This window comes from Raphanus sativus, chromosome 2 (genome assembly GCF_000801105.2).
Source record: "Raphanus sativus cultivar WK10039 chromosome 2, ASM80110v3, whole genome shotgun sequence".
In the NCBI taxonomy this organism is placed as follows: Eukaryota; Viridiplantae; Streptophyta; class Magnoliopsida; order Brassicales; family Brassicaceae; genus Raphanus; species Raphanus sativus.
The window spans coordinates 8,628,028-8,646,263 of NC_079512.1; the positions used below are offsets into that span (position 1 = coordinate 8,628,028).

The window sequence follows — 18,236 nt, forward strand, 5'->3', positions numbered from 1 at the left end:
CTCTTTGCATCTTTTTTTTTTGCTTTTTGAAGAATGAAATCAATCGACTCTTCCAAAATTTGCAGAAACGGGAAATCTATTTTACACTCTCAGATTAGTAAGTGTTTCGATTCGATAGTGAAATTTGTTTGAGGACTTACTTAGTTATTTTTTTTCCTGATCGTATGTAATTAATTGATGGTTGATTAGGGTTTCCTTATCTCGATCGCCTGAATCCGATCCGACTGGGTTGTGTTTCTCGCTCTCGTCGCTTGTCTATTGCTAATGATTTCTAAGTTTCCTGGCGATCTTGTTTTTAGGGTTTTCAATTTTCCTAATTGTTCAAAGCATCGCAATCATGTGGTGGACGATTGATTATGATGACAGAGACGGTTTAGCAGAAAAGGAACAAGTTGGAGGCCGAGCAGTCCGAGTTAGGAGAGCAAATATGAGCGTATCTCAAATGGAATGATGCCAAAGCAAGCTTCGCATAAAGAACTAATTGCGGTACATTTTTTTCTAACGTCCTTATCCTTAGTAGTGTTAACACTACTTGCATTTTTTAACAAAAAGTTTTATGAATAACTTTTTTTTTTTTTATCATTATCGATTTTAAACTTTTGGCAGTGACTTTGGTTAGTCTTACACTTATTCCGGCTGTGCTCTGAAGCTTGACTCCGCGTGAAACCTCTTTAAGGTAACATCCTCTGTCTCTCTCTCTCTGCTTAGTTTCCCGTTTTTGTTTTTTTTATTCAACAACTGAATCCTCTTTTAACAAGACTTTCAAAGCCTTTTGTTTTGTGCGGTTCTGCAAAAGTCTTGTTTTGGGTTTTTGTGTTGTTTTCATATAAAACCCAATAAGATCATATGCAGACACTAATCTAATAGTGTTATGTCAGATTCTTTTTTTTTGGAACATTGTCCCGTTGTTGTTGCCTCTAGAGGAAACTTATGCCATCGCCCTAATAAGATTGTCAATTGGACCGATAATATGGGTTGGTAGTGCATGTCTAAGTAAGGATGTTAGGGGATGGCCAAATAAGAGACCATACGGCTTAATAGTCTTTTACACAAAGACTTTACATTACTTACCCACGGCTTTTTCTAAAATCTGTTTTCGGTTATAAAGATGGATGAGAGTATAACGACCAAAAGTCTTTAAGACAAAAGACTACAAATCGAAAACAGATTCCTTACTCTGTACCCACGGCTTACAGAGACAAAGGTTTTTAAGACATGTCGGTTAAAATGACTTTGAATGGAAACTGTCCATAAACAAAGGCTATGATGGATGGTGTGACCGAGAACCATTTGAATGGGAAAGAAAATTACAACCCGCTGCTTACAAGTCATTGTCTAAAAATTTCTTTTAAGACAGGTCAGTTAAAAGACTTATGGATGGGAAATGTCCATAGACAATGGGAACCGAGAACCATTTGAATGGGGTAAAAAATGACCATTTGAAGGAGTCGTAAGGCAAAGACTACATGTCTGTTTTTCAATTCGTTGGATGGAATAAACGACCATGAGTTGAAATAAATTTTAGTACAAAGACCCCCCACGGCTTTCTAAACTTATGGATGGGTGGAGTATAACGACAAACAATTTAAGAAAGTCATGCACTACCCACGGCTTATGAAAGTCTTTAAGACAAAAGACAATGAATCTAGTTTTTTTTTTTGACAATGACTGCATGTCTCCACTTTTCAACTCGTTGGATGTGGAGTAAACGACCAGCGATTGAAATAAGTCTCAAGCCAAAGACTGAAAAACAGGTTCTTATGTTACCACTTACTGCTTTAGAGAAGTTTTTAATTTGTTGGATGGAATTAACAACCAATGGCTGCTTCTCGATTTTCTGGATGGAAAGAACGAGCAGAGTGACTGCAAAAATGACTCAAGCCAAGGACTGAACCGTAAACAAGATTGTTAACTGGACCGACATTGTGGGTTGGTAGTGCATGTGCATGTCTAATGAAGGATGTGACTCAGTGAACCAGTTTTAGTCCTCCTCTTCTGGCATTGTTGTTGATACTCTGTCTTTGGGTTCTGACAATGGTGGGTTATACACGCTCATCAAGATTAAACAATTTTTGTCCTATCAAGCTCACAAACATCAACATGTGTGAAGGAGAAGCAACATGTACACAAATTGTTTGTTCCAGTGCTTAGAAGGGTACAAGGCAAGAAGAAGAAGCAAAAGGTTGGAAGTTTTAAGTTCAAGAATAGATCATGGAGAAGAGTCTTCTTCCAAGAGAAGCTCTTTGATGATTTTTCCGTTGGTTTTGGTTGTGATGAGTCACTTGTTTGAAAGAGTTCAGTTGCTGTTGACACGGCCATTACATGTTACTATGGGGCGCTTTTTCACACCAATTATTCGATATAGAATGTTTCTGGACTTGAGAGAAGATACAAAATGTGCAGAGTAAAAGTTACAGAAATCATGGAGGTTTAAGTTCAGGCGAGACCTGGATTGCACTGGCAGATAACACGTTCTTGTGACATGGTCCTGCAGCAGTGGCAACTCTTTCACAGTTTGGGTTTGGCATATATAGTTCAACTCCGCCGTTTGAGCAAAAGAAACAAGAATGATTCTTTTCAGCCTGTTTCAGCATGTCCGCAGGAGAGTGGGTTGAGTTCTGAGTCTAGGGATACAGATTTATGGAGAAGACGTATCTGAACTATGATTGAAGCTCATGGTGTTGCTAAGCCCTGCTGTTAGGTTGAGTGAAAATCACATGTAACTGCTACGTTGTTGTCGCCTCTTGAGGAAACATAAGCCATCGCCCTAGTATGATTGTTAATTGGACCGATAATGTGGGTTGGTAGTGCATGTCTAAGTAGGGATGTAAGGGGATGGGCAAACAAGAGACCATACGGCTTAATAGTAGTCTTTAACACAAGGACTTTACAGTACTTACCCACGGCTTTTCTCTAAAATCTGTTTTCGATTATAAAGATGGTTGGGAGTATAACGACCAAAAGTCTTTAAGACAAAAAGACTACAAATCGAAAACAGATTCCTTGCTCTGTACCCACGGCTTACAGAGACAAAGGCTTTTAAGACATGTCGGTTAAAATGACTTTGAATGGAAACTGTCCATAAACAAAGGCTATGGATGGTGTGACCGTGAACCATTTGAATGGGAAAGAAAATTACAACCCGCTGCTTACAAAAGTCATTAGCTAAAAATTTCTTTTAAGACAGGTCGGTTAAGAGACTTATGGATGGGAAATGTCCTTAGAAAATGACTGTGGAATGGTAACCGAGAACCATTTGAATGGGAAAAACGACCATTTGAAGAAGTCGTAAGGCAAAGACTACACGTCTGTTTTTTTAATTCGTTGGATGGAATAAACGACCAAGAGTTGTGATAGAACCTAGATTTGGATCACTCAACCGGTACGGATGATATGAACTCAGATCCGAGTGGATTGAGAACTAGTGGATCGAAGGGTGACACTAAGGGTTGCGGAAGCCCAAAGATACTACCAGAGTTTCGAAGGTTGCCGGATGTGACACACCGGTCCAACACAATGAAGGTGTTCTTACTCGGAGATAACCTCACCAAGCAAACTATGAATGTTCTAAGACAAAGAACAATGAGAGAAGACTCAAAAAATATAAGAGAAAAATCGATTGTCATGTTATTTCATGAAGGACTCACATATATATAGTGTTTGTGAGTCAAAGAAACATAAATAGAATTCTTGGAAAATACAACATTGAAAATAGAAATGTTGAAAACAAGACATAGAAAATGTGAATTTGACCAAGACCAGTCAATATGCGGAAATTGATGAAGACTTGGCAAGGTTCATTGACTGTCCAGGTTCGTGATTCGTCCAGGTTCATGCTGTGATGATCATGTCGTCCGCGGTAAGGAGCAGGACGGACGCAAGGCTGCCCGCATGGTTGATCATCGATGATCCATGAACGGATGAAGAGATAGCTCGACCCAAATCTTCAGAGAGCCTAAGTAACATCCCTTTGGAGAAGTTGGATGCATCGATCATCATAGAATCATCAAAGTGGTCGGACAAGTCGAGATCAGCCTGATCCGGGTGTACGGTACGTCCCAAACGGGCCAGAAAAGAATGGCTGAGTCCGGAATCAGGTTCATCTCGATGATCATGGGTTCTGACTTGACTGTTGGCTCTAGAATGACGAATGGGTCGGGGAAGATTGCCTGTGGGTCGGCTGATTTGGTCATCAGGTCGTGAATCCATCCTTAGGTCGCGTCCGGGTGCACTCGGGTCGATCCGGTACACGGCTCTGTCCGTTGATCTGGTACGGCTGAATGGCTGAACCTCAGTTGGACTGATTTGATCGTTCTGAGTCTGCTCCAAGTCCTGGTCCAGGTCCTGGGTTCCATCATTCCCTCCCTCTTCAAAAGGATTTGACCACAAATCCGGATCATCTGCAAGAAAAGGAGATAAATCAGAAACATTGAAACTTGAAAAGATATCATACTTACCCTGAAGATCAAGCTGGTAAGCATTGTCATGGAGTTTCTTGAGAATCTGGAATGGACCATCGACCCGGGGCATGAGTTTAGACTTCCTTTGTTCCGGGAATCGTTCCTTCCTCAAATGGACCCAAACAAGATCACCTTCCTGGAAGATCACTTCTTTTCTTTTCTTGTCTGCAAGTCGTTTGTAGCCTTTGGTCTTGGCTTCAATGTTGGCCCGGACCTGTTCATGCAGCTTCTTGATCGTGTCCACTTTCCTCTTGCTATCTGTACTAACTCGTTCATTCAAAGGCAAAGGTAAAAGATCAAGTGGAGACAAAGGATTAAATCCATAAACAACCTCAAAAGGAGAAAACTTAGTAGCTGAATGTAATGCATGATTGTAAGCAAACTCAACATGAGGCAAACATTCTTCCCAAGTCTTAAGATTCTTTTTAACCAAAGATCTAAGCAAAGCAGACAAGGTTCGATTAACTACTTCAGTTTGCCCATCAGTTTGCGGATGACAAGTTGTAGAGAACATCAATCTAGTACCTAGCTTAGACCACAAGGTCTTCCAAAAATAGCTAAGGAACTTAGCATCACGATCAGAGACAATGGTCTTAGGCATTCCATGCAATCTAACAACTTCCTTAAAGAATAAATCTGCAACTTGCACAGCATCATCAGTTTTGTGACAAGGAATGAAATGTGCCATTTTTGAGAACCTATCGACAACCACAAAGATAGAATCTCGTCCAGCTTTGGACCTAGGCAAACCAAGCACAAAATCCATAGAAATGTCTACCCAAGGATGAGAGGGAATGGGTAGAGCTGAGTACAAACCGTGGTTTGATGCTTTAGGCTTAGACTTCTTGCACACCACACATCGGCTACAGATCCTCTCAACATCTTTCATCAAACTCGGCCAATAGAAGTGGTCATGAACAGCCTTGTAAGTCTTCTTGACACCAAAGTGTCCCATAAGTCCTCCTCCATGAGCTTTCCTGAGAAACAACTCCCTCAAAGAACATTGGGGCACACACAAACGGTTATCAAAGAATAAGAAACCAGAACTTTGAAAGTATTTCCCATAAGCAACCTTGGTGCATTTTCGAAAAATCTCTTTAAAATCCTGATCAGAGGCATAAAGATCCTTGATAAATTCAAAACCAAGCAATTTAGTCTCAAGGGCTGAAAGAAGAGTATACCTTCGAGACAATGCATCGGCCACAACATTCTCCTTACCTTGTTTGTACTTGATCACATAAGGGAATGTTTCAATGAACTCCATCCAACGAGCATGCCTCTTGTTGAGCTTCTGCTGACCCTTAAGATGTCTTAGAGACTGATGGTCAGTGTGGATGATGAACTCCTTAGGCCAAAGATAGTGCTGCCACGTTTGAAGGGCTCTCACCAAGGCATAGAGTTCCTGGTCGTATGTGGGGTAGTTGAGCATGGCACCACCAAGCTTCTCACTGAAATAAGCTACTGGTTTTCCTTCCTGCATCAACACAGCACCAATACCAACACCAGAAGCATCACATTCGATCTCAAAAGCTTTAGAAAAATCTGGAAGTACAAGCAAATGGGCATTAGTCAACTTCCCTTTAAGGATTTCGAATGCTTCTTCTTGAGCTGGTCCCCATTTGAACCCCACGTTCTTCTTGATCACTTCAGTGAGAGGAGCGGCCAAGGTACTGAAGTTTTGAACAAACCGCCTATAGAAACCGGCAAGGCCATGGAAGCTTCTCACTTCACTAATGGTTTTCGGGATGGGCCAGTCTCGGATTGCTTGGACCTTCTGCTCGTCCACTCTCAAGCCATCTGCACCTACAACAAAACCTAGAAAGACCACATGATCTGTGCCAAAAGAACATTTTCCAAGGTTAGCAAACAAATGTTCCTTTCTAAGGACTTCAAGAACAGATTTCAGGTGCTGTTTGTGCTCATCAAGGCTTTTGCTGTAAATAAGAATGTCATCAAAGTACACTACAACAAAATGACCAATAAAAGATCTCAAGACATGATTCATTAGGCGCATGAAAGTACTAGGTGCATTTGTGAGACCAAAGGGCATGACAAGCCACTCATACAAACCTAGTTTTGTTTTAAAGGCCGTTTTCCATTCATCACCTTCTTTCATCCTAATCTGATGATAGCCACTTTTCAAATCTATCTTAGAAAAGTACTTAGAACCATGGAGTTCATCAAGCATATCATCATGGCGAGGAATAGGATGTCGATACTTTACCGTGATGTTGTTTATGGCCCGACAGTCCACACACATCCTCCAGGAGCCATCCTTCTTTGGTACGAGTAGAACAGGCACTGCACAGGGACTGAGACTTTCTCTGATGTATCCCTTCTCAAGCAGGTCGTTGATCTGTTTCTCCAGCTCCTTGGTCTCGACCGGATTGGTGCGGTACGCTGGTCGGTTCGGAAGAGATGCGCCCGGGACAAGATCAATCTGATGCTCAATGCCTCTTACTGGTGGCAATCCTTTTGGATTTTCTTCTGGAAACACATCAGAATAATCCTGCAAGATACCTAAAAATTCACTCGGAATCTCCGGTGCAAGGTCAGAAGAAGATGAGGCCAAAAGAGACTCTTTATAAACAAGTAAGAGAAATGGTTTTTGAGAGCAAAGAGACTTCCTTACCTGACTTTCTTTGACAAAGAAGTTGGAGTTTCTGGTACTTGTCTCAGGTTTATCAGCCTTAGAGTCTTGGTCTCGGTTCTTCCTAAGTTGGACCTGGTCTTGATGGACTTCCGAAGGTGACAAAGGCACCAAAGTGATCTTCTTTCCTTTGTGATCAAACGAGTGCCTGTTTGTGAAGCCATCATGCACTGCCTTCTTGTCAAATTGCCAAGGTCGGCCCAAGAGAACATGGCAAGCATCCATGGGAAGCAATTGCACACAACCTCATCCTCATATCGGCCAATGGAGAGTGGAACTGTGACTTGCTCCTTCACATACTGTTCTCCAGCCTCATTGAGCCACTCTAACCTGAAAGGACGAGAAAGAGGCCGAGTAACAAGCCCAAGTTTCTTTACAAGAGTGTCACTGGCCACATTAGTGCAACTGCCCCCATCAATAATCAAAGAACAAACTTTATCAGAAATGAGACATCTAGAGTGAAAGAGATTCTCCCTTTGTTCTTTTTCATTGGATTTGGGTTGGACACTCAAAATACGCCTAGTAACCAGTAGTGAACCTTGGCTTGGCTCATCAAGAACATCCTCATCATAGATCGGACCAGAGCTCTCCACAAAGGTTGAGCAAAACTCATTGATCACGCCATCGGCCTCCTCATCAAAGATGGGATCAAATGTGTCGTCCAAAGTCTTTCTAGTAACAAGAAGGGGGCCATGAACTGGGAAGTCAAGTGCTTCTTCCTCATCATCAGTATCATAAACTGGTCCGAGATCCTCCTTGTCTTCTTCAGATTCAACTTCTCCATTCTCCAAGAGCACCATCACCTTTTGGTTTGGACATCGGTTGGCATAGTGGCCAAGACCTTGACACTTGAAGCACCTGATGTCTCTTGCACGGCTAGGATTCTCAATTGCTTTTCCTTTGTCAAAACGAGCAGGGACATCAGTCTTAAAAGCATTATTTGTTGTGGAAGAAGACTTACCCTTGTCTTGATAGTTTGGCTTGGAAGCAAAGGTTGGTTTTGAAGCAAAGGTCGGTTTGGAGAGACCTTTTCTCTTGAGTTGTTGTTCAATCAGCACGGCCTTGTGTAGCATCTGTTCCATGCTGTCATAGTCTTCCAGCTCCATGCGGTCTTGTATGTCTTGGTTGAGCCCGGTGAGAAATCTAGCCATGGTGGCGTCTAAGGGCTCATCTACATCAGCCTTGATCATCAAGGTCTCCATTTCCTAGTGGTAGTCCTCAACTGACTTAGAACCTTGAAGCAAACGCCTGAGTTTATGGTGTAGATCTCTGTGGTAATGGTCGGGAACAAAGCGTCTCCGCATCAGCATGGAAAGCTCATCCCATGTAACAACTGGCGCCACACCTGCTCTTCTCCTGCTAGTTACAACTTGATCATACCAGTTAATAGCATAGCCAGTAAACTCAGCAGCAGCAAGTCTAACATTTTTAATATCAGAAAAGTTTTGACAATCAAAAACAAGTTCAATCTTTCTTTCCCATTCAAGAAAGGCATCCGGATCATTCTTGCCATTAAAACTTGGAATTTTCAATTTCAAACCACCCAATCCATTATCAGTTCTTTCATTTCTACCAAATGGATTGACATCACCTTGGTTTTGTTGTCTAGGAGCTCTCCTTGGTCGGTTGATGGACTGATCATCATCATAGGACTCATCTCGGATTTCAAGGTCGGACCGGCTGTGTCTCCTTGGGCGGTCACGCCTGGTTCTGGTTTGGGACTGAGCTGGTCGGCCCTGAAGTTCATCCAGCCTAAGATGGATTGCCTCCAAACCTGTATTCAACAAGTTAGACATAGAATCATTGAGAGCACGCATCTGCAAGTTAGATAATCCGGCAAAAGAATTTCCGGGTCTGTTTCTTTCTTCTTCACTGCCCATGGTTTCCTGAAAACTTAAACAAGGCAAAGTTAGAGTAAAAGCCTCACACTCTCAGGTGTTTATCTCACCCACACACGTGTTTCACTCGAGTTTTTGGTAATCACACAAGAGAGTTCCTCCCAAAGTTCTAAGAGAGCAAACAAGATCACCCAATGAGGAAATCCAAGTGAACACAAATGAGTAAGAGAGAGAGATAAGAGATTTCAAAGGGGAACCCGCCTTAACCACCTCAAAAGCCGGATTTCTCTTCGGCCAGCAGGCTTTCTCTTCCACCACCTCACCACAAACAATCAAACTTTGAATCCTTTTTTTTTTATAATCTTTTCTTCTTTTTTTTTTTTTACAGCATAAACTTAGATCTTATTTTTTTTTTTGTTATGGGGGTAATGAGGGGCCCGGGTTCAAGATAGATAGATGAAGAAGTGTTTAGAAGAAATGGAGAGATGAGAAAATGGATAGAAAAGAGTTACCGGAAGAGTGGCTCTGATACCACTTGATAGAACCTAGATTTGGATCACTCAACCGGTACGGATGATATGAACTCAGATCCGAGTGGATTGAGAACTAGTGGATCGAAGGGTGACACTAAGGGTTGCGGAAGCCCAAAGATACTACCAGAGTTTCGAAGGTTGCCGGATGTGACGCACCGGTCCAACACAACGAAGGTGTTCTTACTCGGAGATAACCTCACCAAGCAAACTATGAATGTTCTAAGACAAAGAACAATGAGAGAAGACTCAAAAAATATAAGAGAAAAATCGATTGTCATGTTATTTCATGAAGGACTCACATATATATAGTGTTTGTGAGTCAAAGAAACATAAATAGAATTCTTGGAAAATACAACATTGAAAATAGAAATGTTGAAAACAAGACATAGAAAATGTGAATTTGACCAAGACCAGTCAATGTGCGGAAATTGATGAAGACTTGGCAAGGTTCATTGACTGTCCAGGTTCGTGATTCGTCCAGGTTCATGATGTGATGATCAGGTCGTCCGCGGTAAGGAGCTGGACGGACGCAAGGCTGCCCGCATGGTTGATCATCGATGATCCATGAACGGATGAAGAGATAGCTCGATCCAAATCTTCAGAGAGCCTAAGTAACATCCCTTTGGAGAAGTTGGATGCATCGATCATCATAGAATCATCAAAGTGGTCGGACAAGTCGAGATCAGCCTGATCCGGGTGTGCGGTACGTCCCAAACGGGCCAGAAAAGAATGGCTAAGTCCGGAATCAGGTTCATCTCGATGATCATGGGTTCTGACTTGACTGTTGGCTCTAGAATGACGAATGGGTCGGGGAAGAACGCCTGTGGGTCGGCTGATTCGGTCATCAGGTCGTGAATCCATCCTTAGGTCGCGTCCGGGTGCACTCGGGTCGATCCGGTACACGGCTCTGTCCGTTGATCTGGTACGGCTGAATGGCTGAACCTCAGTTGGACTGATTTGATCGTCCTGAGTCTGCTCCAAGTCCTGGTCCAGGTCCAGGGTTCCATCAAGTTGGGTGGAGTATATGGATGGGTGGGAGTATAACGACAAACAATTTAAGAAGTCCACGGCTTGGGAAAGTCTTTAAGACAAAAGAAAACGAGTCTAGTTTTTTTTTGACAAAGAAAACATGTCCGCTTTTCAACTCGTTGGATGTGGAGTAAACGACCAGCGATTGAAATAAGTCTCAAGGCAAAGACTGAAAAACAGGTTATTAGAGAAGTTTTTAATTTGTTGGATGGAATTAAAAGGACCAACAGCTGCTTTTCGATTTTCTGGATTGAAAGAACGAGAAGAGTGACTGTAAAAATGTCTCAAGCCATGGACTGAATCTTAAGCAAGATTGTTAACTGGACCGACAATGTGGGTTGGTAGTGTGAAGAAGAAGAGGTCATGGAAAAAGGTTGGAAGTTTAAGTTCAAGAAGAGATCATGGAAAAGAGTGTTCTTCCAAGACAAGCTCTTTGATGACTTTTTTGAAAGAGTTGAGTTGTTGTTGACACGGCCAATACATGTTACTATGAGGCGCTTTTGTCGAATGTTTCTGGACTTGAGAGAAGAGAGAAGATACAAAATGTGCAGAGAAAGTTACAGAAATCATGTGTAGGCCTGGATTGCACTGGCAACGTACATTGGCAGATAATACGTTCTTATGGCATGGTCCTGCAGCAGTGGCAACTCTTTCACAGTTTGGGTTTGGCAAGAGAAACAAGAATGATACTTTTCAGCCTGTTTCTGCATGTCCGCAGGAGAGCGGGTTGAGTTCTGAGTCTAGGGAATACAGATGATTATTTATGGAGAAGACATTTCGGAACTATGATTGAAGCTCAGGGTGTTGCTAAGCCATGCTGTTAGGTTGAGTGCTACTGCTCTCCTTGTGGAGGTGATCATGTGTCCAAGGAGGCTACACATTTTAGCACCAGAGATGGGTGGTTCTGTACAGTTACGGGACAGGTTATATGTTATTGGAGTCAATGGAAACACATAATTCTCTCTCAAGCTGGAAGGAATTTCAGTATCATTCCATAGGAGAGAGGAGCTTCAGTGTCCTAATTCTTGGCTGTTCAGGTTTCGATACAAAATGGCATTTTGTTGTGTTGTACTCTGCATCTTTGGCCAAGCTGATGTTTTTGGTACGGTTATTTATGCATGTGAGACATGGTGGTGCATTTCAGCTACAGCAGGTTCAGTACTCACAGTAAATACAAGATTAGACAAAGATGGTGCAAATACTGATTTGGGGTTGCGACTCGCCAGTGACATGTCAGGTGAGAAGTTTCACCTGAAGCATAGGTGGAAGAGTAAAGGAGTGCAGTTTTGATTATACAACAGCATGAGTTTAGTGAAAGTGTAGCAGACTGTTTCTGAAACTCATGGTACCGTGCTTACCGCAGCCAAAGAGAATAAGTCATTAAGGGAGCATATTAATGAGAAGAACCTGCTGGATTTTCATGTGGACGGAAAGACATTTACAATGGTTAAGAGGAGTACAAAAAGCAGGATCACTGTATTCGGAGGATACCTGATTTCGTTTCAACTCAAAAGTTGGCTACAACTGCACTGACAACAAAAGCAAAAGCTGCAACATATTGATGTTCAAGCTACATGTATCGCAGATCAACAATATGATGCATTTTCTTCATCGATGCAGCTTGTAATGAAACAGTTGGTGAAGCTGAGTATCCGCATTTCCTTCAATTCCAGTTGCTATCTTCCTTACTGCCCCTGAAACATTTGAAGTTGTTTTTCCTTGGAATCTCGTGGACATCAAAGCAACACCGTACACACAGAGATCAGGTGGGCTTTACAAGTGGAGAAAGTAGTCGACATGTCTCATGTCGTGTGATGAGGAGCAGAGAACCTGTGATCAAGCAGTGTAATGAGGAGCAGAGAACCTGTGATCAAACAGTTGCTCCATGAAGCGAACACTTTGGTATCAGGATGACAGAGTCGACCACTTTGCTCTCCAAGAGCAGTTGTTGCTCATAAGTCATAACCAGTACAAGTGCAAGCTGGTTCTTCAAAAGGGGGTTATTGATAGGTGAGGAGCTGCTGACATGGCACTTGCATAAGAATAAGAAGAGAAAGAGTGATATGGCATCTGTAGAAGAAAGTAAAGATTCAGTTAGAGTTGTAAAGAGAGAGAGAGAGAGAGAGAGTGTGTCAGTTCACTATATAAATAGATGAGCGATTGTGTGTAGCAGGAGTTATGCATCTTGTGGTGATGTATCTGGGAGAGATAAGGACTCTCAGTAAACCCTACGTTCTGGAGACTGTAATCAGAGTTCGGGAGACTGTAATCAGTAACCCTATCAGGATGTTAGGAAAAGATGGGGGTTCAGTTTGTTGGATGAATAGAGCGATCAATAGCTGAAAAAAAAAGTCAAGCTTTCAATCTGTTGGATTGATATGGCGACCAATGGTTGAAATAAACTTTAAGACAGCCTATAAAACAAGGATAATTTCTTTTATTGAATGAAAACCACTAGGCTTAAACGTGTCTAGTTTATAGACAATGAGTACATTCAGTTTTTCAATTCGTTGGATGGAAAAAGAAAACACCAACTATTGAAAGGATTTTTAAAGGCAAAGACTGAAATGAAAACAAGTTCGTATTGTGGCTTAGAAAAGACAATGTGCTGATTCACGACTAGCTGCCTGGATGGAAATAACCGACCACGGGACAGTACAAAGTCTGAAGATAAAGACTGTAACGAAAACAGGTTTTATTTTAGGACTATAAAAAGTTTTAATACAAAGACTGGATAGGTTTCGGGCTTGTTGAATGGAATTAATGACCAACTGGTGAAAAAAACTTGTGGGAAGGATGACTTTGATTTGATCTTTAAGACAGAGACTGAAACGAGAACAAACTATCTTATATTATTATTATTCATGGTTTAGAAAGACAAAAGACTATGGGTGGTGTTCAGCTTGCTTGATGGAACTAACGACCAAAAGCTGAAAAAAGTCATGACATAATCCTTTCTCTACCACAAGGTTTTTAAGTGTGATTTGTTGGATGGAACTTCAGCTTCGAAATACAACGACTATAATACTTGACCGGTTTGATCACATACCACATGTGTCAAGGAATCGAAAACTGATTCATGATATGCGCAGTGAAAGTAAAAAAGGGAAGTACGTGGAAGAAAAACCAACTGATTCTGATTTCCTCACGTTTTTGTTTCAGGAAGGTGTTCAAATTGTTAGAGATTATGAGAAGATTTCAAGTGGAGCAGACTTCTATGACAGGTATGTGCTTTTCAAACCACTTTGTAATTAGTTAAGTCTCATCTAGATATGTAATTTGAAGGTATGTGAGACTTCTGCAGTTCATGGTTGTAATTTCTTCAACTCTCGAAACTATTTGTGTTTTATCCACTAAACCCTTTAGTGATCACTCTACACATAGGAAATTGCATTCTTGTAACCTTATGGTTAATTTTGGTTGTTGTTGGAGTGAGTGTCCTATACATTATGCATTTGATTTTGGTTGCTGTACATGAGCTTTCTGCATTCTACATTCTGCATATATGTCCTCACAATTCTGCATTATGCATCATGTCCTTGCAATCTTATAGTTAAATTTTGTATGTTTGAGCTGTATTAGATTCTATAAATGGTAATCATTGACATGAGTTTTTAATATACAGTGATCTAAAATATCTTCTTAATGGTACTAAGGTTTTCCTTGGTCTCTTAGTCCAACAGAGTTGATGGGTCTTGAAAAACCATTAAAGCACTGGTTTATTTATTTAGAATGTGTAATTGATTTTCTTGATTTCCATAGAGGCTACTTTTATTCTCACAAAAATATACTTATATGCATGATGTCAAAAGTTTTGAAATTAACATGATTTGAACTCTAGTTTTATCAGTTCTTTTCTAGGCATGTGTTCTAATCTTCCCTATTCTGTATTCAGGCTAAGTTTGTTCTAAGCTTAATCTTTTATTTAAGCCTAACGCTATTTTGCTATACTCTGTTAAGTGTTATTGGCTCTCTATAAAGAGGTTCATGTAGAAATTTCAGTTTTGTTTGCTATTAACTTCACGTTTCCAAGAAACGGCAGAGATGATTGTTAAAGTAAAAGGGTCATTTTCTCAGTATGTATTGTTTATTATGGCTTGCAGGTAAATTCAGTTGTAACTTTAGACAATACATATATCTTGCATTTGTTTTTTTCTATTGACTCCATATGGAACCTTTCATGAAGTATTATTAATTGTTGATTGTTTCATTGTTTAATATGGAAAACTTGAGTGTACATGTTAGGTTTGTTAACAGCAATGTTTTTGTATTTTCTTAACATTGTTTTAGATTGTTATATTTGTTTGTTGCCGAACCACTATTGCTCTTTTTTTTTTGTTAAGTATTGATGCGATTTTTTTTCCCTCATATATTGGTTATTATGAACCCAATTATAATAGAAAACAAAACAAACACCTATATAGGACTCTCGGATGTGGCAGGGCCTGATGTGTCCTGTTTCATTCCTTTTGACCATAACAAGTCGAGCTGTTTCCACAAGTTCACCGACAAACATTTTTGCTATATACCACTAACAACGGAAAGCCTAGGGTCGTCGTTGTTCATATTCTTAATCCCTGTTTTATAGTCTCTAATAACTTCTTCATGTTTGATCTATGAAGAAGAGTAGATCTCCTGAAACATTCGTATCTGCTCATTTGATCCTCCGTGAATTGCGATGTAATAGCATGCTCTTGCCTACATTCTTCTCGCCATCATTAGCTGGGATTATGGTGAAATCAACTTGCATCTTGCCTACATTCTTCTCGCCATCATTGCTGAAGAAGCTTCATGACTGAAACTGACCCATCGGTTCTTCTTATAAGCTAGGCATATGTATTCTTCTTCTTCACCACCACAACCAACCTGCATACATTTTCCATATTGTGAGACCCTAACAGAAAAAAACACAGAAGAGATAACAGGAGAAAACATTTGCGACCCTGTATCAGATTTTACCATTGACACAAGCCGGTACTTAGTGTTTGGCTCTAAGCCTTCGTATAGCCTGCTCATATCTATCTCCCAGTCGAAAGCCTTTGTTGTTTCAGATGTCTTTTTTTCCATTTCATGCTTCTCCCACTCCCAATCCGTTAGTTAGTAAAATCCGAATAAAACTTATGAGCATAGCGCCAATAATCTGAAATCCGAATCAACTGGACCGAAAACAAACGGACAACCAAACACCAAGTTTCACAGTAAACTTAAATCTAGTTTTTTTAATATTAAAGTTTACTTATGTGTAAATGAATGTAAAAAAAAGTGAATGTAATTTTCTATTTATAAAATAGAAATAAAATAATCTATTAATTTAATTAATTTCATATTAAATGAAATTATTTGTATTTAAACTTGAAAATAGCTATATTTATTTTTTCGTTTTTCATAAATATATAAGTATTTTAGTTAATTATTTGATTTATCAAATAATTGCTAAAAGATATTTTGCGGTGTTTACGGGTTTTACAGTTTTTACTGTATTGTTTTTTTACTGAATTTTGACTTTTTTTTTTGTTTTGGCAACATTTTGACTTTATCTTTAGTAAACAGTTTTGAAGAAATCGGAAATCAAGTAAAGGTTTATGAGATAAAGGCGAGCGAACAAATGTTTGTCAAAAGTCCACAGTACCGTAGGTTCGGAGATTCCTGTGGCAACCGAAGATCACAGCAGCCTCGATCAATTTTGGCGCCCTTTTGGTATTGAATATCACGTGACACTCACGTGCACAAGCCTAACCGACTGTCGCTGATTAAATCCTTTGCATTCTTCTCCACCCCATTTTCTCTGTTTCGTTTTCTTTTGCCTTTTTTTCTCGAGAAATATCCAGAGCGAGAGAGAAAGTCATTCTTTGTTATCCCGGATATCATGGAGATGGAGTCGTCATCAAAGGTTCAAGAAGAAACTGACCAGAAAATTGATCCGTGAGTACTAACTAATCGATCCTCTATTCACGTTTTTTTCCATAGATTTCTCGAGAGTTATCCTCTGATTAGTAGTGCTTGTCTATATTGTTCAGAGATCGCTCAGTAAAGCATGACGACGCTCATGATGAGCCGATGAAAACAGAGGAGAAACAAAACGCCACTCGCGCTTCAGCTCTTGATACCATACTCAAGGTTTCTTTAAACAATCATCGCTTTATCTTTGTTCCCCCAGATCTTGATTTAGTGTTTCTCAAGAACGTGATTGGTTGTCCGCAGTCTCTCTGGAAAATCTGCGTTTTCAGAAAAGAGTTGCTGTCCAGCTTCACTGAAGATGAATTCGTTTTTGAACTCCGTCATTTCATTCTCAGCAATCTATCTCTCACGGTCTCTCTTCTCTCTCTCAACCTTTATAACCTTTCTACGTGGATAAGCTTATCTTCTTGTTCTTTACTCTGTCTGCAGGAACCAAACGGTGTTTATGACTTGTTGGTCACCATCTTGGAGCTTCTTCCTCGCTGGGAAACTGGATATGAACCTCTTCAATCCAAGTTTGAAGTTTACGAAACGCTCAAAAAGATGTGCAACAGATGCAAAGTGGATACCGAATATCCACTCCAACTTGCTTATGGTCCAATCGTGATTGCTAATTCAGTCAGAGAATTCAAGGTAAAAGTCATTTTTTGTTACCTTTTGTCTTCTTTCATGTTACAGTGATGCTAAGAAACTTTTTTGTGTGGTTATTATCACACAGTCTGCATTTGAGGATTTGACATTTGAGAACGTCCTTAAGGTTATCAGAACCACCTTGATGATGCCTTGTGACAAGGAAGGATGTGGGAAACGAAACTATGTTGAACGTGTGATCAATACCCCCCTTCCATCTGTTTTCACAATTGGTACAAAGACCCACTTTCAACTTTGTTTTGTTCTTTTTTTACGAAGCGAACTAGTTTAAGAATTTATTTTTTGGGTATTGGATAGCACTTGAGTGGGAGAACAACGAGACTGAAGAAGAGATCTCTGCTACAACTTCTGTTCTGGCTACTGAAATTGATATCAGTGAGATATGCAAATACGAAGGTGACAGTGTATTCACTAAGTACCGTCTTGTGTCCATGGTATGTATCTACTTGGGTTTCCTTTTGAAGATTATTGTTACCAGAAATCCAACTCCAAATGTTGTAACACTCAGGTTTGCTTGTGCGGAGATCAATACAATTGCATATCTTATGAAAACGGTAGATGGATCAGATACTTTGCTTCCAAGAAAGAGGTAAAGCTTCAAACATTTTTGTAATACCAAGAAAGTTAATCCATCTGTGATCTCTTAGGTTTTGCAAGTTAAACTGAGTGAGGTGCGTTTCTGCTGCTTGTACAGGCTATTGGAGACTGGAACAGTGTTCTCACCAGTTTTGTAAAACTGAAGATTCGACCAGAGATTCTGTTTTTCGAAAATGTAAGCTCCTACAAACTACATACTTGCTTATGTTTTTGTGTTTCTTGTGTGTTCTTCTAAGTTCCACCAACTTCAATGCTTTGCAGGTGAAGGGCCAGATTATGGGGACGGACGAGATTGGGTTCGGCAGCTTGGGGAAAATGTTCTAAAGACCAATCACAAGCTTTTTCAGTGATGTAGGAAAGGGATTCCATGTAAATGCAAAACTTTAGAATCAATGTTTGGGTCTTTAAGCCAAAAGCTTTACAAGGTTTTAGTAGAATAATGCTTTGGATTTTGAAGCACTGTGAACATATTTGTCTCACTTTTTCCATTTTCTTAAGCTCAATGTTAACACTTGATTGA

At 40.3% G+C, this 18,236-nt stretch overlaps 1 protein-coding gene across 3 annotated transcripts; it reads left to right on the plus strand.

Moving 5' to 3' along the window:
- On the plus strand, positions 1-18,235 carry LOC108823419 (uncharacterized). 3 transcript variants are annotated; one of them, XM_056997133.1, is made up of 13 exons: positions 1-97; positions 190-486; positions 607-676; positions 13,673-13,734; positions 16,054-16,432; positions 16,528-16,627; positions 16,712-16,819; positions 16,898-17,101; positions 17,187-17,331; positions 17,417-17,553; positions 17,628-17,708; positions 17,814-17,891; positions 17,978-18,235. In XM_056997133.1, exons 5-13 carry the CDS (start codon positions 16,377-16,379, stop codon positions 18,038-18,040), a joined length of 972 nt encoding a protein of 323 aa, XP_056853113.1. In that variant the 5' UTR covers positions 1-97; positions 190-486; positions 607-676; positions 13,673-13,734; positions 16,054-16,376; the 3' UTR covers positions 18,041-18,235. The 3 variants fall into 3 exon arrangements, with proteins under 3 accessions (XP_056853113.1, XP_056853107.1, XP_056853118.1); XM_056997127.1 differs by having other exon boundaries at positions 300-486; XM_056997138.1 differs by having other exon boundaries at positions 367-486.
- The last annotated feature ends 1 nt before the right edge of the window (position 18,236 follows it).

Excerpts from the sequence above, each read along its gene's own strand:
- LOC108823419 (XM_056997133.1), top strand. The coding sequence starts at position 16,377 with ATGGAGATGGAGTCGTCATCAAAGGTTCAAGAAGAAACTGACCAGAAA. Across the intron at positions 16,433-16,527 it reads ACTGACCAGAAAATTGATCC|AGATCGCTCAGTAAAGCATG; the intron begins GTGAGTACTAAC and ends TATATTGTTCAG. Across the intron at positions 17,332-17,416 it reads TCCATCTGTTTTCACAATTG|CACTTGAGTGGGAGAACAAC; the intron begins GTACAAAGACCC and ends GGTATTGGATAG.